We start from the raw sequence: 23,376 nt of genomic DNA, 5'->3' as shown, positions 1-23,376 counted from the left end.
AGCTCGTGGCCGTAGCGCGCGGCCACGTGCAGCGGCGTGTTGCCGTCCTTGTCCACGCAGTCGATCTCACCGCCTGCAAGACATTTGAACGCGGTTACGCGGGCCTCGGCTCCGCTCCGGGCCCAGGCGGCTTCTCCCCGCGCAGGCTAACCACGCTTCAGGGGACAGGTCGCCGCGGCTTTGATGGTCTCTCATACTGTCACGGTTAGCGATCTAAAACCTCACGGCGAGACGGCAGATCCAAACCAATACAAGTGGATTCCATGAAATGTAACTACAAGGGCCAGAGAGAACAGGGAGTTCAGGGATAGACTTCACGTGGTTTCATGATCTAGGATAAAATACGCATGAGTAGCAGTATAAAGTATAAGCTGAAAATGCCTGGAGTTAGGAAAGCTATCGTGTTTTCTGAAATTCTTTTAATAAGGTAGTTTCAAATAGTCTTCTAATTTTGCCTTTTCTCCCAAGTTTTTATTTCACATTTCTTTCCCTCCTCTTTCCTTCCTGTGTGTGTAAATGCAATTTACCTGTTTATTCGTTTGTCTGAGGACCATTTAAAAATAAGACAGACACCCTAACATCACACCCCATCATGTTTCTCCTAAGAACAAAGACAGAACGCTCCACCACTGTGCCCAGGACCTGAGCACTAGTAAGATTTTGTGCAATATTCACAGCACACTCATTTCTCCAGGGCTCGCAAAATGTGCTTTATCTGGTTCTGTTGTTGGCAAATCTGGGATCCGATCAAAGACTCCAGCCGAGGGCAGTTGGCTGCCATACTTTTTCGGTTTCTAGTAATCAAAAGCTCTCTTCCTTCCTTTTACTTCCTCACTTTTTGGCTCTCGCCTGTGGCCACTGTTCAAAGGCCCCGCCAGGGTTGGGTAGGAAGTCTGGCCTCTGGAGCTGCCCCATGGTTCCCTCACTGTCACATCTGGGCCAGGCCCCTCCGAGTGCCAGGGACTGCGTGGTGCCCCTATGGGTGAGGCAGTGTTTGATTCTTGACACTGGGCACAGAGTTTCGGGATGGCTGGAGATGGGTGGCGGAGATGATAGCACAGCATAGATGTGATAATGCCCCTGAACTGTTAATTCTCAGACGTGGTCAAGATGGCAAATTTTATGTTATGCACACTTTACTTCAATTAAAAAAAGAATGGCTAGGGCGGGGGATTTAGCTCAGCGGTTCAGTGGCCTGCCTCACAAGCGCAAGGACCCGAGTTCAATCCCCGGTACCAAAAACAAACAAACAAACAAACAAACAAAAAAAGAATGGCTAGCACACTCTAGTGCAAAAATGTCTTTCTTTCCCCCTTTGTAATTAAACAGATCTTGCGGTGGCACTTGGAGACTAAATACCAGATTCCAAACACACTTTGTCCTGGGGGCTTTAGCACCGACGGGGAAGGAGCACTTTTTTCACAAGTCCCCTGAATTCTTTATCTGTGTGCTTCTAGTACCATTTTGTTGTTGTTGTTTTGTTTTGTTTTGTTTTGGTGCCGGGGATCAAGCTCAGGTCCTTGCGCTTGCAAGGCAGGCGGCGAAACTACTGAGCTAAATCCCCGGCCCTCCTAGTACCATTTTGACATATGGTTAGGTTCCTTTTATTCTGCGTGTAATACAATTTTTTACTAGGCTTAATTCATTTTAATGTGTAAAATATTTACATGTTCCAAAAGTCAAAACTGCATTTTTCAAAAGCCTCCTTCCAATTTCTCGTACTTTGTCCTCACCGACATCCCATGACAATCATTAGTTTTGGTTTATGTTTCTCGTGTTTCTCTTGGCAACCCCCCCATCCTGGAACTCACTGAGGGATTACTTCCTGAAGGTCACCTCTTTTTTGTGCTGCTTCGTTTTCCTCCACAGGGAGGTGCACGTGTGCACTCGTGGCCAGTGGATTAGGCTGCCACACCTGGCTGTGCCGGGACAGTGCCATGACCAACCATACCTGACAACAGTGGTGGCAGACCTACAGCACACATGCTATTCGTTTTCCTCTTAAGACAAAAGATGTTAATATATAATTTTTTTTTCTAAACTAAAATTTCAGTATCAGGTCTAATTGCAGTGTGGGCACTTTGGAATAAATGAAGTGGGTTCAGGGCTGCAGCTTGGGCGCTTGGTCTCTAAAAAGTTCGCCATTGCTGGCTTCGTGTGAATGCCTTCCAAGGGGACTTCCAAGTTAGAGGATGAAGGAACCTGTGGCTTTGTCAGATCATTTTTTTCTTTTTTGCCACATGTCCTGTGTAGAACTCTAACCAGAACTGTGAGGGGCTCTCCCCTAGCCCTGGTCCAGCTTTTAACTATCTGCCATCTGATGAGCAATCACTGATATTCCAGGGGGCTTCATTTCATTTCTCTTCCTACAAAGGAAGGTGCACGTTTTCATATATTGAAACTGTGCCCAGGACCTGAGCACTAGTAAGATTTTGTGCAATATTCACAGCACACTCATTTCTCCAGGGCTCGCAAAATGTGCTTTATCTGGTTCTGTTGTTGGCAAATCTGGGATCCGATCAAAGACTCCAGCCGAGGGCAGTTGGCTGCCATACTTTTTCGGTTTCTAGTAATCAAAAGCTCTCTTCCTTCCTTTTACTTCCTCACTTTTTGGCTCTCGCCTGTGGCCACTGTTCAAAGGCCCCGCCAGGGTTGGGTAGGAAGTCTGGCCTCTGGAGCTGCCCCATGGTTCCCTCACTGTCACATCTGGGCCAGGCCCCTCCGAGTGCCAGGGACTGCGTGGTGCCCCTATGGGTGAGGCAGTGTTTGATTCTTGACACTGGGCACAGAGTTTCGGGATGGCTGGAGATGGGTGGCGGAGATGATAGCACAGCATAGATGTGATAATGCCCCTGAACTGTTAATTCTCAGATGTGGTCAAGATGGCAAATTTTATGTTATGCACACTTTACTTCAATTAAAAAAAGAATGGCTAGGGCGGGGGATTTAGCTCAGCGGTTCAGTGGCCTGCCTCACAAGCGCAAGGACCCGAGTTCAATCCCCGGTACCAAAAACAAACAAACAAACAAACAAACAAAAAAAGAATGGCTAGCACACTCTAGTGCAAAAATGTCTTTCTTTCCCCCTTTGTAATTAAACAGATCTTGCGGTGGCACTTGGAGACTAAATACCAGATTCCAAACACACTTTGTCCTGGGGGCTTTAGCACCGACGGGGAAGGAGCACTTTTTTCACAAGTCCCCTGAATTCTTTATCTGTGTGCTTCTAGTACCATTTTGTTGTTGTTGTTTTGTTTTGTTTTGTTTTGGTGCCGGGGATCAAACTCAGGTCCTTGCGCTTGCAAGGCAGGCGGCGAAACTACTGAGCTAAATCCCCGGCCCTCCTAGTACCATTTTGACATATGGTTAGGTTCCTTTTATTCTGCGTGTAATACAATTTTTTACTAGGCTTAATTCATTTTAATGTGTAAAATATTTACATGTTCCAAAAGTCAAAACTGCATTTTTCAAAAGCCTCCTTCCAATTTCTCGTACTTTGTCCTCACCGACATCCCATGACAATCATTAGTTTTGGTTTATGTTTCTCGTGTTTCTCTTGGCAACCCCCCCATCCTGGAACTCACTGAGGGATTACTTCCTGAAGGTCACCTCTTTTTTGTGCTGCTTCGTTTTCCTCCACAGGGAGGTGCACGTGTGCACTCGTGGCCAGTGGATTAGGCTGCCACACCTGGCTGTGCCGGGACAGTGCCATGACCAACCATACCTGACAACAGTGGTGGCAGACCTACAGCACACATGCTATTCGTTTTCCTCTTAAGACAAAAGATGTTAATATATAATTTTTTTTTCTAAACTAAAATTTCAGTATCAGGTCTAATTGCAGTGTGGGCACTTTGGAATAAATGAAGTGGGTTCAGGGCTGCAGCTTGGGCGCTTGGTCTCTAAAAAGTTCGCCATTGCTGGCTTCGTGTGAATGCCTTCCAAGGGGACTTCCAAGTTAGAGGATGAAGGAACCTGTGGCTTTGTCAGATCATTTTTTTCTTTTTTGCCACATGTCCTGTGTAGAACTCTAACCAGAACTGTGAGGGGCTCTCCCCTAGCCCTGGTCCAGCTTTTAACTATCTGCCATCTGATGAGCAATCACTGATATTCCAGGGGGCTTCATTTCATTTCTCTTCCTACAAAGGAAGGTGCACGTTTTCATATATTGAGGCACCATTTGTTTATCTTTTTCTATGAACTATTTCTTATGACTTTTGCCCATTTTTCTAAGTGTATGTATGTGTGTAATCTTTTATATTTTGATTTTTGATACTTTTAAACATTTGGGACATTATGCATTTACTAGTAATGCATTTCACAAATATTTTCCACAAGATTTTTTTGCTTTTTTCTTTTAGTTTGTAATATATCCTGTAAAATTTGAAAATAATTTATACATCTTTTATTTTATTTGGACTGGAAGTCATTTTTAGGAAGGCTTCCTCCACAACCTGGAGACAAAGAAATCAACACATGTTCTCTACTGGAAAGGGTTCGTTTGTTAGACTGAAACATTTGATCCAGTTGGAGGTTGTTTTGGTGACGGTGTCTCAGCTGGCTGTCTAAATAAATGTTCCCTGAATGCCAGAAAGAATCAAAGTCCAGAAAAGGGCTTGAACAATTCACAGAGACAGAAAATACATTAGTGGTTGTCAGGGTCCAGGGAGGGAGGAATGGGGAGTGACCACTAATGGTTGGAGGTTTCTTTTTGGTATGATGAAAATGTTCTAGGATCAAATGGTGATGGTTTGGGCAATGTCGGGGAAATATTAAAGTGCACTGAATTTAATAATTCACTGCTTTAAAGTGGCACTTTTATGATATATGGATCATACCTCAAAAAGAAAGAACCTAACAAAAGCTACAGAAAAAAGAGAGGGTAAGTAGAGGGAGACACACCAAGGGAAGGGGGAACCAAAGTGGGCACTTGTGCTTCTCTAAGCTAAGCGGCTCTTAACGTCAACAAAACATATAGTGTGCGGGGTCTCAGAGCAAGGCACTCTGAGGCTCTGTTTCTTGGTTTTCTTTTCCAGGAATAAATCTCTGCATCATATGGAAAGCTTTAAATTTCTGACTGTCAAATTGTGCTCTTAGCAAGATTTTAGAGTAGATCTTATTAGAAAATTATGCTTTCCAAAATACTGTTCAAACGTCCATCAATTTTGACCTTATTTTCGTTTTGAATTATATCAAGCTAAAGTAAGCTACATTAAGCTCAGATACACTAATACAGTACTCTATTGTTCAGCATATATATCTACGCTATTCATAGTTATATATGCCAGAACGAGGAATATAAAATCTTAAGATATATGCTTTTGGAGGACGGACACGGTGATGCACATTTGTAATCCCAGGGCAGGAGGATCACCATCAGTTCAAAGCCAGCCTGGACTACATAGTGAGTTCAAGGCCAACGTGGACTGCATAGCGAGACATTGTCTCAAAAGTAAAAAAATAAGTACCTTTGGCCAGTCTAGAAAAATATTGTACATTCATTTTAAATAACTTATTTGTGATTGAGGTAGTAATTTCTCATTTGTAGAAAATTTGAAAGATTTAGTAAAATACAAAGAAGAACATGGAAAACAACCATAAAGTTTCTCATTATCCATGATAGGAAAGTATTGATATTCTGAAATATTTCCTGACACTTGGGTACAGTGTGTATATGCACATGTACAGAATTTTCCCATGATTGAGGGCGTGGTATAGAGGAGTTTAGTATACTGCCTTTCCCTAATGTCACATCACAAATAATTCCCACATCATTAGTTTTTTTCATTAATATGAATGGGTTTACAATAGCAGTATTTAGAGAATTTGCTAAGCAACTCCCCAATTACTAGGCATTAAGGCTATTCCCAAATTTCTGCTATTACAAAAACATGAATGCACATTGTTACAGTTCAGTTCAACACTGTCCTCCAAAAGTGTCATGTGTCGGAGGTGGTCCTTAGAAGAGACAGGTCACTGGAGGTGTGACCTGGAAGGGGGTGTTCTTGTCACCAGCTCCTCCCCATTCTCTGCTTCCTGGCTGCCATGAGGTGAGCAGCTTTCCTCCACTAGGCCCTTCTGCCAAGCTATTTCTGCCTTGGACTCAGCTCAACCTTCTGAAACATAAGCCAAAATAAACCACTCATCCTTAAGATGCAGGTGTTGAGTATTTTGTCCTAGTGATAAGACCTTGACTAATACAAACATCTTTACTTTCCCTCAGCAATATTTTTACAAGTAGAACTCATGACTCAAAGGTATGACCATTTTTAAGGCTCCTGAAAGACACTAGTAAAGAGCTTTTGAATCCAAACACTGTGTTTCCTCAAATATTTGTTTCCACTATAGTTATTTTCAAAACAAGATGTCCAAACAAACAGGCTATGACCATTTCTGTGAAAGTAAAGGTAATAATTATATATCTTTCCATATACTTTCTTAAATACATAGAACAATCCAGACCTTTTGCCAAACTGTCACTAGATATTCTGGGGGTTGGGAGAGCTGTTTCATGATTTCATTTCAGCTTGCAGTGGGCATGTACTAATTTTGCAGTCAGGAAAAATAATAAACCTACTTACTGTGACATTGGAGGGACCTGAGAGATAACACCCTATAATCTGATTTTAGAAGCACCCAATTCAGGTTGATTCATTTTTATGATTAGATGGCAGCTTTGAGGCAGGTGGCCCCGTGGTCTCCATGACACACAGGTGCCTGTGTCTGTCGAGCTTTGCTCACTGTGCTCTTCCTGCGAGCTCTGACCATGGGGCTGGTCTGCACAGGGTGGGGGGTCCTCAGTCTCTGAGAAGCGTTTGCCCTTGACAACACTACTTCGCTCCACTACTTCGCCCAGTTACCAAACTGCCTTAAGATGCACTGGGTCTCCAGATTTGCCAGCCTGAAGTAAACCAGAAATTAGGTAGAGAAAGAGAAGAGTCAAAAAGGCAGGACAGAGGATCTGACCTGATTTTCTTGTTACTATCATTTCATAAGTTAGTTTAAAATAAAAACACAGATGATTCTCAGCCACAGTTGCTTCAGTTGTCATATAAAATAACTTGATGGAAAAATTAAAGGCAGACTGGATTTTGTTATTTGAAAAATGTGTTTTCTATGAGAGTAAAACTGCCAGATGAGTGGCTTTCTATTTGATAATCACACCACAAACCTTCCATTTCCACTTGGAAATCTTTCAGACTTGCTTGGCATGCACATTAAATATCTGTACTGTTGGGCCAGGTGCGGCGGTGCATGCCTGCAATCCCAGCACTCCAGAGGCTGAGGCAGAAGGATCGCTGTGAGTTTGAGACCAGCCTGGGCTACATAGTGAGTTCCAGGTCAGTCTCAGCTACATAGTGAGTCCCTGTCTCAAAACAAACAAACAGCAAAAATATTTGTACTATTCATTGGAAACCTGCAAGTTCAATATTAGAAACTGATCATTGATAATCAGTGAGGAAACTGGACGTGTGCAAGGGTAAAAGCATGCAGAGCACATCTGCAGTCGTGATTAATCCACACAGCGTTATCCACACAGCCGTCTGAAATTAGGTTCTCATTCCACAAACAAGAATAGTCCTCCCGTCAATTGCCTCAGAAGGACGTTGAGCCAAAAGGTCAAAAATCTCACATGGCGTCATCCTAACCTGGTACTGGACTCTTCCGGAACAAACTCTTCCTTATTTTTAAAGTGTCTGTGAAGCAAACAGGAGTTTTAAACTCTGTAGTTCAACTTTGTAGTTTGAATTTTGTGCAGTATTTTTAAACGTTTGTCTTACCAAAGCCGAGTGATGGCAGAGAAAGAAGATTATCAGAAGAGCTGACAGCCCTGCCTGCGGAGCCCCTGGGGACCAGACATGTGCTAGCTGTGAGTCTAGACCACAGCCCTTTAAAGGACAGACGGGTACGAAGACCGTCCCCCTGCGTGTCCAGTTGGTGGAGGCAGCCAACCCATCTCCCCGCACGATGGGCCGTCTGTGACCCACTCTGGGGACCCACGCGAGGCCCTGGGGTGGAGGGCTCAAGGCAAAGGGGGATCTCAGCAGCAGCCCATGGTATCTTCCAGAAGGAAGGACACAAACAGGAAGAAAGAAAAGAACTTCCTGTTTTCCCCAGGGCATTTAAAAAAAATGTCCAATGGAAGAACTCGTGGTTCCCACTTGAGGAATGATGCAAAGGATTGTCAGCAAAGTGAAGAGAACAACCATTTGCATTTTATGGGGACAGCTCTATTCCAGAGACGTGTGCCTCTCAGCATAAGTTGAATTTAAGTTATATTTTTTGTTGTTACTATCAGTGTTCCTTCAGACAGCACATGTGTAAGTCTGATGTTAAACTGCCTGTGTTCCAATCTCCGATCCTCAATATACTGGCCATGTGTGGTGACACCAGTGGCCACCTCTCTGCCTCAGTTTCCCCATCTTTGAAATGAAGCTAGCAATAGTCCTCTTCTCATAGAAGGTTTGATAGGATTTCTGTAGGGCATTTTGCTCTGTGCTTGACACAAAGTGAACACCAAATCGATATTGATGTTATCATTTTTCATAATGGCCACAACTCCAGTCTTTGTATCCCCCTCAGTTCAGCCCTCAGACTCCACTCACCCACAGGGGAGATGCCAGGCCCACCAAGAAGGAGAAAACTCTGAAACAAAGGTCCATTGGACACACAGGGCATGGGATGGACTTGTTTTCAGGTCTTTCTCCGACTCCAGGGTCCAGCAAGAACAGCCAGGGCAGGCGTGAAGTCTGCCAGACCATAAGCACCTCCACAGGGTGGGCACAAGAACAGGGCACAGGGCAAGGAGGTGGCAGTGTGGCTGGGCACTCAGGACAGAGCTGCCTCTTTCCAACCTCTGTGTGTGAGGTGGATTTCACATGGAACAGAGCTTTCTGTGCCACAGAGATAAGACCCACTGATAAAACTCTCTTTAAAATCTTTAAAACTTTGTGTTTTTAAAGGGGTAGGTATACTGCAAAGCAGTTGAGAAATACAGTGGGATAAGGAAAAATGCTCAAAAGAGAGAGCCTAGGGACACCTTTTCCTTTATTTATATCCAGAAAAGTAAAATAAAATGCCCCTTTCAGTAAGACAAATGTCAAGGGCATGACACATATTTCAAATTAGGAAAAATGGGTGTTTACATAGTTATTTCCACTTTACCTTCTTTGGCTCACTGGAAACTTGTTAGGATTTCTTTTCCCTTACAATTTCACTGAAATACGTATAAATTTCCTCTGCCTGGCTGCAGATATTCTGCTTCCTAAGCATAATTTTACTGGCTGGCCTTCCATCCAGATGCCAAATGACTTTTCAGTTTTATGACTTCAGTGCCTAAGACAGAACTCAGGGCCGCTAACAATACGAGTCTATGTTGTCCAAAATTTTCATAGATGAGAAAAATACGGATGCAAGAAAACCGACTAACATCTGAATTTGAGAAGTAGAAATGTAGGTCAGCTAAAAATAATTTAGGAATTGCCAAATTGACCTGGAATGTCAGGTCAGTTAAGATCTAAACAAAACATGCTTTGTTTTTTTTTAACTATCTCTAAGATCTGCTAAGATAACATCAGTTGTTTTGTCAAAGTCAACCCACTCTCCATGCGCGCAGGGCCCACTGACAGCAAAGAGGAGGGACTCGGCTTTGGCTTTGATGGTGCAGGTACACGTTTTCTGTCAGCCTGAAAAATTACTGCAGTGTGTTACTTTCCCAGGTCTCCGTCAAGCCTGCAGTTTTACGATCCTTTCTGTTACATACTTACCTGTCCTTCCTCTGAGTCACCTCTTTTTTTTCCCTACCTTTGCCCAAGTAACTTACTGAGCTTCAACTTAGGTCACTACGGTGACTTCTACAATCTACAAATAATTCAGATTTGCGGCCATACGCAGCTGCTACCTCTGTGGATCAGCTTCAGATTGTAAAGCCCAGGATCGTGAAACCCACCTGGCCCTGGCCTGGCCGGAAGCTGGCTGGGAACTGTGGTTTGTGCTCTTCCCACTAAGGAAGATGCTATGTGTATGTCTGCTTGGGAACTTGTTGTGAAAAATGTTAAAGGACTGTGCAAACTCATGCTTAGTCATGCTTCAAACAGCGGCAATGTTCACATCCAGATAGCAGAGAGCCAAAGTGGGTCAGACCAAGAAAGTTCCCCAGAAGACAGCCGGGCGCATCTCTCTCACCATTCTGAATGAGGGTCTGTGACCGCGTGAACCGCCCGTGGACAGCCGTCATGTGCAGTGGACTTTTGCCATCTTTACTCTAGAAAGAGGAGAGAAAGGGGAATCATGAAGGCACTCATGAGCCGGGACATCAGTCTGAAAGATCCTCGTGGCACTGCTGACAAAGCCGTGAAAACATCACTCTTTTTTTAAAAAATAGTATGGATAACAATTACAAAAACTGAAATAATTTTCAAAGAAAGAAAGACCTATGAGCCTCCACCTGGTTACAGTGCTCTCTGTACCCTAAAGAGGCACAGAAAAGAAATCTCGTCCGAGATGGCTTTGTGATCTGCCGACAGAGAGGTTTTCTACAAGGTGATTTTTTTTTTCAGCTTTTAAAAAGACACCCTGGGTGAACTTGTGTGGTCTTGTCTGACATGCAAGTTAGGGGTTGACTAAACCGCAATAAATCACTGTGGCTCTCAGAACTGACTGTGTTCCCCGTGTTCCCGTTTCACAGAAGACATTTCTGACTGTCCGAAAGAGAACACTTGCTTCCCTTAACTCAGTAGCGTCCTGAGGACCAGGGCCGCAAGTGCTGCGAAATGGCCATTTGCACAATCAGCTGAAAATGCGTGCTGCACGTACACAGCTCTTACTATTGATTACAGAAACTGTGATCCTAAAAGAGACAGAGCCAGAACATGCAAATCGTACAGAACCTATGTACTGATCATCACACCGAAGACCAAGTCCCTGAAATGAAGGTTTGTTCTGGAAATGAGCCCAAAAGGAGAGGCTGCTGCCATGCTAGACCCACAGCATTCCCAGGAGGGGGGACAGGACGTGTCCCCAGCTTACAATGGCTCCTCTTCACAGTCCTCCGACCTTAAGGCAGTGAGAAAGTGGCTCACACTCAGGAGGAACCCCACTTCGGATTCTGGCGTGGATCAGTATGTGCTAGGGACTTCTCCTGGGACGGGATAGCAGGTGTGTGAGCAGCACAAGCCGCCGATGCTCTGTCGCTGGGCTTCTGTTGAGGCGCTTACACGAGCTATGTGCATTTCCAACAAGTTTACATCTGGGAACCTGGTTCCACTGGAAGTCAAGGACCATGTGTATTTTCATTCAAGTGTTATATTTTTAAAAATTCATGTAACTTCTATTTTCTAAGTTTCATAAAGACAGAGGTCTCTAAGGCTAATGTTAAAATGTGAGGTTTCCAAAATGCATGTTTTCTTGGTGACGAAATCTAAACACCTAGGCTTTAAAGTGACTTTGTTTTTAAAACTTCATGCTGGAAAACAATCATTTAAACAGAATTTACATAGGGTGGGCCAAGGTCAGCCTCCATCGGACTCCCCCAGGGCTGGGAAGAGGAGCTCTGTGCTCTGATCTATACCTGCTGAACCAGAAATGGGGCAGAGGGTGCCCACTTCTAACCCACACAGTACCCCACAGAGTAAGGCACTGCATTAGGCTGGGTGCAAATAGCCTCATGAAACCACAGGATCCTAACAGAACGATTTTCATTACATCCGGTGTCTCCTCCTGCCGCTGCATAAGGTCTGTTCCAAGGGGCACGTTCATTAGAGTGACAACTGCGTCTTAAATGAAAAAGAATTCTCACCTAGGTGGTTGGAGGGAGAGATGAGAGGACAGATTTGATATGATGATAACCTACATCAGAAAGTACTGAGAAGAGACGATGGAACTGCAGGAATGCCGGACTGGAAATCGTAGTTTTAGAGGAAGAGAGAAGCCCCGGAGAGGACAAGAACACGTGTGGTGTCATCACTGACCGCCACACCGTGCAGGCTCCTAGAAACTCTGTCTCCGGAGCTTTCTCTTGGCTGTCACACTGCGCACAGCTCAGATAACCACACGGCCTGGGGATGGCGTGGGAAGAAGTATCTAAAACATGCTCTTCCAGTGACAAAGGGGTGACAGTCCACGAAGGTTAAGGAGAGGACAACTATCAGAGTCCACATTCACCTGTCCCTAGGTGGAGCTATTTCTTTACGTTTTGCTCCAGTATTTTCTGTTAAATTTAATATGAAATGTAATTATCATTTAATTAAATATATATAAAGCTATGAATACTTCAGTATTTAGAAAATATCTTCATAAATATTTAACCAAGCACTTTGCCATGCCTGGAAAAGAACTTAAAGGCTTTCACCAAGCAGAAAAGCTACTGACTTAATAGCTCTCCAAACCGCAGGCAGAGTCAAAGCAGAAGTAACCCTTTTTTATCTAGAGTGTAGGCTGCAAAGCTGCCCCCATTTGGGGACAGTAAACACCATGCCCTTCTCCCTCTGGAAGAGTCTATAATGCTACTCAAGAGACAGATAAACAGACGGGCAAAGTTGGTAAAATGAAAAGTCTGGTTCTGTGGTGCTGACAGCTTCAGATTATCCCTAAAGCTTCGCCTGGGCTCACCTCTTACTGAACCCAGGTCAGTGTTGGCAAACGTACGGCAGGCGTGCCTCAGTGTGTGCCTCAGTGGGCACACAGAGCTCTCTGTTGGCGTGCAAGACAAGTCAAGTCACCCCAGCATGCCAAATGCAAACTTTTACCTTTCACTGAAAAGCTGTCTGTATCACTGAAAGCTCTGGTATTTTGTTTTTCTTTTAAGACAAAAGATGCTAATGTAGAGTTGTTTTTTCTAACTAACTCCTCAGTCTTTAGGTTTAATTGCAATGTTGGCACTCTGTGATAAGGGGGCTCAGGATTGCAGTTTGGGCACTGTCTCTACAAGGTTCGCCATCACTACTCTAGGCCATGTCAGACCGTGTCAGACACAGACCAGAGGCTGGGCAGAAAAGAACTGAGATCACAGGGGTCACATGTTCATGACCAGGGGGCAGGCGACCTCGCCGCAGCACTTCCTGAGTCCACGTCTCACCCAGCACTCTATTCCCTGCTGAATGTTCCCCCAAACAGCCTTGAGATGCCATGGAGACTGCGGTGAGGTTTGTAATTACAAATAAACCTGCAACAGTTTGTTTGATCAAGTGCTGTGTTTGTACTATTTTATCACAATTAAACTAATGTTGCCAAGTCAGACAGGGCCATGGTTGATCTGAGTGAAGCGAGGGATTGTGTAGTACCCACAGCACTTGTCTCCTCTTCCTCCCACCTACCTGGTAATTGCTTGTGAAGACACCCATTATTAGTGTTTTGTAAGAAAAGAGGGAAACAAAGCAAACACATGGGTGGATACCCACTGATTTCAATGCACTATTTTGCTCAAACTTCGGGGACGCTAAACAAACATCAATTTTCTCGCCTCTATAAACATTTTCAAAATCCTTGGAGCAATGTGGTGCTGAGTGATAACAACTTCAATTAGAAAGTTCCCTCCAGAGTCAGAAACAATATGGTCCGTGCATCCGGGGAGCATCTGGAGTCACTAAGGAGGGTTGGAGGGAATTAGCAACCAGGGCAGGAAGACAGAGGGAGGAAGGAGGCTACACTGGACTCAGACAGCTCCCTTGCGCAGATTACATCACGCACGGACTCAATCTCAGGCTTCAAAATGGCACTGCTTGTGCTCTATTTATGATTATCAGCATGAGGGGAAAACTGAATATTAAAATCAAGTAAATATGTGCTTCAAGTCCATTTTGTGGGAAAGGAGAGAAGGCTGCCGTGAATGGCTGAGTCTCTTGTCCACTCTGAACTGACCCTGGCCAGTTAACCAGAAGCAGCAGGTCACTGGGGGCGGGAAGTGGCCTTCTAGTTTCAAGCTCGAGGCACCCTGAGAGCTTTAGGGAAGGGCTTTGCAGAGGAAATGAGTTACTTAGGCAGTAATGTTAGAGTGAGCTACTCTCTTCAACTTCAGCAGTGTCCCTTCCTTGAGGGATCCACAGGCTGTCCTTCCCACAGCAGGACAGCAGGACAGACATCCACCACCCTGGAGTCACTGACAACTGTGACCTCCCCTCCCGCATGCCCTGTGGTTCCAACCACACAGGCTCCTTCCCACCCCGAGCTACAGTTCCTTGGTCTCGTCAGGTCCCTAAAGACCTTCCTCTTCCCTCTTCTTGGGAGCTAGATGATGTGAACCCTGAACCTCTCTCCTCTTCTACTTTTCTGTCTCTGCCTGCCTGGCATCCACAGTGATGCCACCCACCCTTCCTTTCCGCTCTGACCTTCTCTAACTCTCCCATTCCATCTGTTGGTCTAGCTCTTCCTCCTCTGACCCCAAGAGCAGGGAGCTCCTGGGGTCCTCCTCCCTCCCCTGCCCACATGGTCATGTGCTCTCTCCTTGGGTGATGCCCTTCCCCCTCCCCAGTATGAAGGAAGCAAACGTCTTTTCCTTCACCCCTGCAGCTCTTCTATGCTAGAGGGTTGGGTTTCCCACTGCTGCCTGGACATGCCAAAGGCGCCTGAGGATTAAACTCATGGGGGACCTCTCCTAAGCCTACTCTTCCTCCTGACTGTCTTTGGTTTTTTGAGACAGGGTCTTGCGGTGTAGTCCAGGCTGGCCTTGAACTCACTATATAGCCCAAGCTGGCCTTGAAGTTATGGCGATCCTCCTGCCTCAGCCTCCCGAGTGCTGGGACTGTAGGTGTGCTCCAGCACGCCCAGCCACCCACGCCATCTTGATGAATGTTAGCGGTAATATTCATTCATCGAGTGTTTAGCAGGTGTCAGCCACTGTTGTGTGACTGAAGTGCGATATCTCCATGTAGTCCTCACAAGGGTTCTAAGAAGAAGAAGGCGTCATCATTTCCCTAGCTTTCCAGAGAGGGCAGGAGGTCGGTCATGATTAACAGTGACTCACACTGAAGGCCAGGGTTGGAGTCCTGACTGCCTGGCCCAGAGCGAGGCCCACCCAGACGTCGCTTCACCCCCCTCTGCTCAGCCTGCCCGCCAGCCACCTCGGGTTTGCTTTCTGCAGGGCCTCTCTCCCGCTTCCTCCACCCAGGCCCTGCTCCCTGCACCCCTGCCCTGCTGTCCAGGTCAGTTTTACTGGCTCTCAATGACCCGTCAGCCCTCTCCAGGGCCACTGCACCTGCAACAGCAAACAGATGCCGTTTACCTTTTGTTTTTCTTGGATACAAGAATAACACTTGCCCAACGCATTGGATATAGAAATAACATGTGCTCACTGTACAGTACTGAAGAGTTTTAGAAACTATCGCTTTTGGATATAAAAATAACACATTAGGATGCATCATAATCAGAAGATTTTAAAAAATGCAAACAAGAAACTAAAATCCAAAATCGTAACTTTGTCTCTGCAGTGATAACTGAGGCCAGTATATTAGTCTATAAACTCCAGTGTCTCTCTCTGTTGCACACATGTAACTTTTCACAAAAAATGGGATCGTATTGATCTGTGATAAAATTGGTATCATTATTGTCTTTGATAAAAGTCAATTTTCAAAGGCAAATCTGTATTTCTCTCTAGTCTGAGCTTTTCTAATCACTTAATGATAATGAACATCACTAATTACAGTAAGTCCCCCTGACTTACAAACTCCAGGAGGGAGAACTGTTCCTGAGTCAGATCACTCATAACCTGACAAAGTGAGTCTCTCACAGCACGCCTGTGAAGGCTCCAAACTCAAATGCTCCTAAGTTGGTGACCAAGTTACTAATATCTTCCACATGCACAGGGATATTACAGTCTCTTTCTGGTGAAATGCCTTCGCCTAAATTCTCCAGTGGTTTTGCAGACTCTTTTTATTTTTAACAGGCTTTCTTTTGTTTTGCTTTGTTTTGTTTTTTCTTTTTTCTTTTTTGGTACCAAGAATTGAACCCAGGGCCTCATGCTTACTGGGCAGGAGCTGTGCTGCTGAGCTACATCCCCAGCCCAGTTTTTCAGACTCTTTCTTGGTCTGAAAGAGCTCTTCACATATTAAGCATACTAACTTTTTTCTTTTCATGTATATTGTGGAAAATGTTTCCCACATTGTTCCTTTCAATTTTGTTTTGAGTGTGTGTGAAGTTTCCCCTTTCTCTTATTTTGTTTTGGCATATAAACAGTAATCTTTATGTGGTTGTACACACTCTCTTCCCCTTTGTGTTTCCTGCCCCAGGCCTTGGCAGGTCCCTCCCTCTGCAGCTCGGGTTACCTCACGGCCCGCTGGTTCTGAGGCTGCCAGGTGAATGAGCCCTTCCTCAGTCCTCTCACATTTCAGCTTCTTTCTAGCTCTTTTCTTGTACCTAATTTCTATTCAATCATAATAAATGGCTGTTCTGCCCATCTGCTCCATATTTCCCCAATATTAGCAAGTGTGATACAAAATGCAAAAAGCTTTGCCAGTGAGCAGAGGAGCCTGATGCGATCTTCCTGGGAAAATCTCTGGCACCACTGGAGACAGCGACCGGACTGGGATGGGGTTCCTGCTGTGCTTGGGAGAGGGTTGTCCTCCCTGAGGACAGGGGAGGCTACCGCCCAGGTCCCCAGGCGAGGGCCTGTGTGAGGTTCACCGACAGCTTTGCCCCAGCACCCTCTGCCTGGGTTCCTGCCCTGCCCTCTCCCCAGTGATCTCTGGGCCTCCTCCCCTCAGTCGATCATTTCTAAGCTGAAAAACAGCCTTTCTGTGCCCCAGACAAGAGCGACCGCGCCTCCTACTCCTCAGCCCCTGTTACTCTCAGCACACGGTGCGGCTCCTGCTCCGTGCCTGACTGAGCACGTGCGTTCTCCTTTGCGCACTTCAGGGAAGAGATCACGTCTTGTCTCGGAATAGTCCTCCAGCGCCAAGCCGGTCTTAGGTCCTCTTACTAGATCTGACTAATAAAGCTGTGATCAGGAGGCCGGCAGGGCTGCAAGTTCAAGCCCAGACTGGGCAATTTAGCAATGTACTGAGAACTTGTCTCAAAAATTAAAAATAAATAAATAAAACGAAAAGGGCTAGGGCTGTAGCTCAATGCAAAGGCCTGGGTTCAACCCCCAGGAATGCTCAAGAAAGAAAAGGAGAGGAAAAGAAGAAAAGGAGTGACCTACCTGGAAGTTGACGTCGGCCCCGTTGTTCACCAGCAGCTCCAGGCACAGAGCGCCGTGGGTGGAGGCGGCGGCGAAGTGCAGCGGGGTGAAGCCGCTGCTGTTGGGCTGGTTCACGTTGGCTCCGTAGTCGATCAGCTCGCTCACCACGGTGTCCTGGCCGTTGTAACAGGCGATGTGCAGGGCTGTGTTCCCGTAGACGTTGATTTCGTCAATCTGCAAGGGAGGCCATTAGATCACCGGAAGCCTAACGGCTGTGGCTGCAGAAGGGAACCACAGCCCTCCGCACGCGTCCCCGGCTCACCCTCAGCCCCGCAGGTCAGCCTGGGCGGGCTGCTCGCCGAGGTACCGGTCAGCAGAGCGTGAGCCGGTGACCGGGGACCCAGCAAGGGTAAGAGGCTCGGTGCCGTGAGAGCCGGGGAAGGAGGAGTGGGGAAACGCCAGAAGACAGGTGGCTCAGGGCGAGCAGGGGCCCGGGACACTGCGACACCGTGACCATGAAGGCGAGGGTGGGGTGGCCAGAGGGCCAGCTGTGGACCCACACGCTCACGCCCCGAGCCCTTGGCTTCGCCCCAGGCTGCCTTCAGCTTCAGAGCAGCGGCCCGCCCGGGCAGGGTTTAGTCCCTGGCTCCCTGAGGCTTGTCGCCCTCCTGGTCCTGCTGTGCCAGTGGAAGGGCGAGGACACACCGCTCTTCCAGCCCAGCGCGGACTCCTCAGCTGCTCATCGTCGTGACACCCAAGCCATTCTGCCAAAAGCCAGGAAAAGCTGCCTTCTGCAGAACAAGGACCAGAACCCTAGCCAGTCTGTAACACCGACTGTTAATACGTCTTTCCGAGGATACACGTTTGTGTTCTCTGTCTGTGTTGATGTGGAAAGCTGGTCTGCTTCCAGTTTTCCCCTAGTCCAAACTCCACTGTCTTTCGGAAGGTGACCACGTAAATTAGAAAGAAAGGATGCTAGGAAATAAGTGTGCCCCCCACACACTAAAATGAGGGACTTCATTTCAGAGAGCAGAAACCCCCTACCCTCAGCTTTAACAGCCCGCCCAACTCCATCTTGTGAGTCAGTGCCAGTCCGCACCTGTGTTAGAACACAGTGCTTACAGTTGAACAAAACATCCAAACCCCACGTCCTGCTTGGCTGTAAACTGGGTACAGTCGCTGTATGTTTTGTAGCTCACCTAGTGTGTGTGAAACTCCCTTGTGCCCCCACTACCATGGCATGGCTCTGCTTCTGTACAATTTCGCTTCCTCTCCCCTGAGCCCTCCCCAACTGAAAGCATGATTTAAAAGGATAAATCAAAGTGCTCCTCATTGCTGAGGAAATTTCTGAGCGCTAGCCCAGAAATAAAAGGGCTTGAGTTTGGCAAGAGTGGCGCATCTCTGTTGTTCGAACTCATCCATCCATAACAGCTGGAGGCACCAGTGAGACAGCCACACTGGGTCAAGTAGCCTCACTGCGATCACTCTCATCTGCAGCAGCAAGCTATCGGGGAGGCTCCCGCTGAGACATTTCAGGGCCTTGTAGTCTCACTGCTGACGCTGAAGGGACTGCACAGATGCCTGAGATGCCCATCAAATGTTCTGAAGCCCATCTGGTCTGGTAAGGATCCTTCTGGCCTTGGTGGGATCAGTAGTCCTTGATGAAGGCGTTCCCTGGGCCCCTCCATAAGGTCCAGACGCTGACTGAGGTGGCCCTCGTCCGGTCTGGTCTGGCTCTGAGCCAGACAATCTGGTAGTTCCCCGGGGAAAGGGCTGGGGTTGGAATGTCTCTAACTGCTGGATGATTGCTGTATGAATGAGTGAATGACCGGCAACAGGCAGTGCAAGCAATAGGCTGCTCCATCCGTGTCCCCTGACAAAGAGGGGGAATTTCGGGACTTGTTTGGGGTTGTACTGAGGTTCCGTGGACACGTCTAAGGAGGCCAAGTGGGTGCTCTTACGATGACATAAAAACACCCTGAAAGCCTGGACGGTCCTTAGAGTGGCTGAGAGGCCCGCAGCCAGACAACCGACTGAGTGGTTCCGCCTACAGAGGGACACCCTCTCCCTCGGCTGATCGCGACATTGTTCAAGGGTGCACCACACAAACACTGAGGCTTTTTCTTTATGTCTGGATATTTTATCTTTTCATTTGTTCTTGTAGCTCAGTTGGAGGAGCCTTTGATGTCGATACAGGGGTCCTGTCCCTCCCTTTATCCCCCAATTGATGTACTGTCAGTCCCTCTAATCAGTGGCTCTTCTGACATTCTCTCTTTCACACTACCTTGTCTTTTTTTTTTTTTTAATTGTTCTTGCGGCTCCTGTTCTTGGGTATCTCCCTCCTGCCTAAAGTCTCTCTACCATGGGGTTGTCATCTTCACAACCCATTACACCCCTGTTCTGTATGCTTAGAAAATTTTCCTCAGGATTTTGTGATGATTATGGAGTGAAATTGTCAAAGGACAAACTCCACACTTTTTGTGAGCTTGAATGGCCCTCTTTTGGTGTGGGCTGGCTCTCTGAGGGCTCCCTAGACCCTGCCTTGGTTTGAGCAGTTTGGAAGGTTGTTATTGGGTCACCAGGACACCCTGATCAGTTCCCTTACATTGATTCCTGGTTTACTCTAGTGAAGCAGCCCCCACTGTGACTAAAGGCCTGTGCTGCAAAAGCCTATTCAAAGCTGCTTGTTTCCACCGGGCGTGGTGGCACATGCCTATAATCCCAGCACTTGGGAGGCTGAGGCAGGAGTATCACTGTGAGTTCAGGACCAGCCTGAGCAACATAGTGAATTGCAGGTCCCTACATAGTGAGACCCTGTCTCAAAAAAAAAAAAAAAAAAAGCTGCTTGTTTCCAAAAGTTGTTCTCCCCTCATAGGCAGACTCTGGAGAGACAGAAACCAGCTCTGCAACAGTCTGATGCTGAGGAAGTCCTCCCTCATTCTTCTCCATATAACCCTAGTTCACCCCCTCTCCTGTCCATCCTGACCCATCTGCCCCCAACTCCCTTGTTTCTTCCTCTACTTCCCCTGCTACCTCTCCCCACATACAAGAGTGTCTCCAATCCCAGCAAGAGATCACCACCTCTGGACACAGCCCACAGATTCTCTTGCCTTTGAGAGAGGCCCCTCCTCCCGATGGGGCAGGACTGGGAACCCACCTATTCCTGGTATATGTTCCCTTTCTGACCTTTACAATTGGAAAACACCAAATCCACCCATTCTCTGAGAAGCCCCAGGTTCTGATTTCCCTGATAGAGTCTATCTTTACGGCTCCTCTACTGGATGACTGCCAGCAGTTATTACTGACCCTCTTCACTGCTGAGGGGTGGGACAGGATTAGGTTAGAAGCCAGAAAGTTTTTATCAGGGGGATGCTCAGGAGAGCAAGCCCACAAATTGCTGAAGCAAGGGTTCCCCTCAGAGCGACCTGAATGGGATCCAAATTTTTCAGGAGGGAAACAGGCTCTACTCACCTTTCACCAAAACTTGTTAAATGGGCTTTGAGCAGCAGCTCGGAAACCCATAAATCTGTCAAAAGCTACTGAAGTGACACGGACCAGAGGAGTCTCCCGCTGTGTTCCTGGAGAGACTCAGAGAGGCCTTCTGGATTCACACCCCATTCAGCCCCTCTGCTCCATAGAACAAGAGTTACAAAGTTGGCTTATGTTACTCAGTCTGCCCCTGATTCAAGGAGAAAATTACAAAAAGTGGAGGGATTGCCAGGAAATGAACACATCTCAGTTATTAGAAGTAGCTCAAAAGGTGATTGACAATAGGGATTCAGAAAAACAAAAGTTGGCCACAGTCACAGCTGAACAGTGAAGAAACAAGAAAAGATCTTGGCAGCAGCCATCAGAGGGACCCTGTGGGCCCCAACCCCAAGAAGCTCAAAGGGCAGATGCCTAGCAAGGCATGAGGACCCTGCCATTGGACAGAAATGTGCCTTTTACAAGGAGGAAGGGCACTGGTAACATGAATGGCCCCACAGGCCCTCTGCCAAGGTACTATCGCTCCCCACATCCAGGGGAAAAGAAGATTCAGACTAAGGAGGTCAGGGCTCCTTCTCTCTTGGTCCTTGGGAGCCCATGGTAAATGTTGAAGTAGGGGTCAACAGGTCCATTTCCTGGTGGACACTGGAGCTGAGAGGTTGGTGTTAAAAACTCCCCTGGGAAACCTTTTGTCACAAACTGTTCCTATCCAGCGGGCCACAGGAGCAGCGCAAAACTGCCCACTCCCGAGTGAGCGACTGGGAAGTCTAGGATCAAAACAAGCCACTCACTCTTTTCTGGTAATCCAGACTGCCCACTCCCCTTGCTGGGGCGAGACCTCCTCTGTAAGCTAAAGGCTACCGTTTCATTTACTCCGACTGAGGCTCAGATGTCACTCTCTTCATACCATCTTTGACCAGCGCCTGGTCTGAAGAGTATCTCCTCTCAGGGGAAGGAAACCAGGAGGAAATAAGCCCCAGGAGCACATTGGACAGACTTCAGGCAGAGTTCCTGAAGGTGTGGGCAGAAACTAACCCCTAGGCTTGGCAGCTCATCACTCTCCAGTGACAGTCAAACTTTTGTTGACTGCCACTCCCATGCGAGTTCAACAGTACCCAATCTCTCAGAAGGGCAGGTGGGATAGCCCCTCACATGAAGAGGCTGATGGACTTTGTGGTGTTAACTCCCTGCCAGTCTCCATGGAACACCCCATTCCTACCAGTACAGAAACCGGGGATATCAGATTATAGGTCAGTTCAGGACTTGGGAGAAGGAGAAGTTAACTGGCAAGTGGTAACTGCACCCTACTGTCCCAGCCCATATGCCCTCCTGAGTTTGCTGTCTCCTGAGCACCAAGTGTGTACTGTGCTGGATTTAAAGGATGCCTTTTTCAGTGTGCCTCTGGGCCCTGCTAGCCAGCTATCTTCACTTTTAAATGGACTGACCCAGTTTCCAGCAACAACCTGGACCCGGTTGCCTCAACAGTGTGATTCAACAGTGTGCCCACCCTGTTCGGTGAGGCCCTCCAGAAGGACTTGGTGAGTTTTCGATCCGACCACCCTAACCTCACCATGCTTCAGTTGTGGATGATTTGTTATTAGCTGCTATGAGCTATTCACACTGCCTGCCGGGGATGCGAGAGCCTCTTCAGCTACTAGAGGAGATGGGCTACTGTGTCTTAGCCAAGAAGGCACAGCTCTGTGCCCCTAAAGTATCATACCTGAGGTATGAAATCTCAGAAGGAAGAAGAGCCTTGTGCCAGGTCAGGAAAAGGGCCATCCTCCAGATACCACACCAAATACCAAGAAATTGGTACGAGAATTCCTAGGTGCAGCTGGATGCTGTCGCCTATGGATACCTGGGTTTGCTGAGATAATGAGGCCCCTCCATTCTGCCACGGGAGGAAATCAACTCCTATAGTGGGGAATAGATGAAGAAGAAGCCTTCCAGATCTGAAAAGAGCTTTGGTGTCAGCTCCGGCTCTGGAACTACCTGATGTAAGCCTTTTCATCTGTTCATCCATGAAGAGGGATTGCTAAGGGGTCCTAACACAGCCCTTGAGACCCTGGAAGTGCCCTGTGGCCTCTCTAAAGATTAGTCCTCGTGGCCTCAGGATGGCCTTCATGTCTTCGGGTGGTAGCTACCACAGCTTTATTGGTCAAGGAGGCTAATAAATTGACTCTTGGACAGGACCTAGTCCTAACTGCCCCTCACTCAGTAGAGACTCTGCTCAGGGGGGCCACTAATAAGTGGGTGCCATATGCCCACCTCACTCAGTATCAAAGCCTCTTGCTCAACCAGCCTCGCATGGTCTTCTCAGCAGGGCAGGTTTTCAGTCTGGCTGTGCTGATGCCAGATGATGACCCTGACATCTCAATTCACGACTGTGAGGAGGTGCTGGACCAGACCCAGGGGGGCCGATCAGACTAACAGACACCCCCTTGGCTGAGGCGGATGCCACCCTCTTCACAGATGGAAGCAGAATGGTGGTAAGCAGGATATGGAGGGTGGGAGCTGCCTTGACTACAGTTGATCGAGTCAACTGCACCCGGCTTCTGCCCAAGGGAACCTCGGTCCAAAAGGCAGAACTGATCACCTTGGCCCAGGCCTTGAGATGGGGAAGGGATAAAGAAGATAAACATCCACACTGATAGCAGGTCTGCCTTTGCTACCTACATGTCCACCCAAGCATCTACAAGGAGAGAGGGCTTCTGACAGCTGCAGGGAAGACTGTCAAAAACAAAGAAGAAGAGACACTGTCTCTCCTAGAGGTGGTTTGGC

General features: G+C 47.2%; 1 protein-coding gene across 1 annotated transcript in view; it reads right to left on the bottom strand.

The window, feature by feature from the left end:
* Ankrd44 (ankyrin repeat domain 44) overlaps positions 1–23,376 on the bottom strand; it is a 166,059-nt gene that overhangs the window by 82,397 nt on the left and 60,286 nt on the right. The window contains exons 9-11 of the mRNA XM_010631961.3: positions 17,131–17,343; positions 10,185–10,263; positions 2–73 (exon numbers count right to left, since the gene is read on the bottom strand). Coding sequence (XP_010630263.2) covers positions 2–73; positions 10,185–10,263; positions 17,131–17,343 — 364 coding nt within the window. The remainder of the gene's footprint in view (position 1; positions 74–10,184; positions 10,264–17,130; positions 17,344–23,376) is intronic.

The sequence above is a fragment of the Fukomys damarensis genome, unplaced genomic scaffold (genome assembly GCF_012274545.1).
Source record: "Fukomys damarensis isolate Sample0158 unplaced genomic scaffold, DMR_v1.0_HiC HiC_scaffold_26, whole genome shotgun sequence".
In the NCBI taxonomy this organism is placed as follows: domain Eukaryota; kingdom Metazoa; phylum Chordata; class Mammalia; order Rodentia; family Bathyergidae; genus Fukomys; species Fukomys damarensis.
This window is presented reverse-complemented; position numbering and strand designations above follow the sequence as displayed.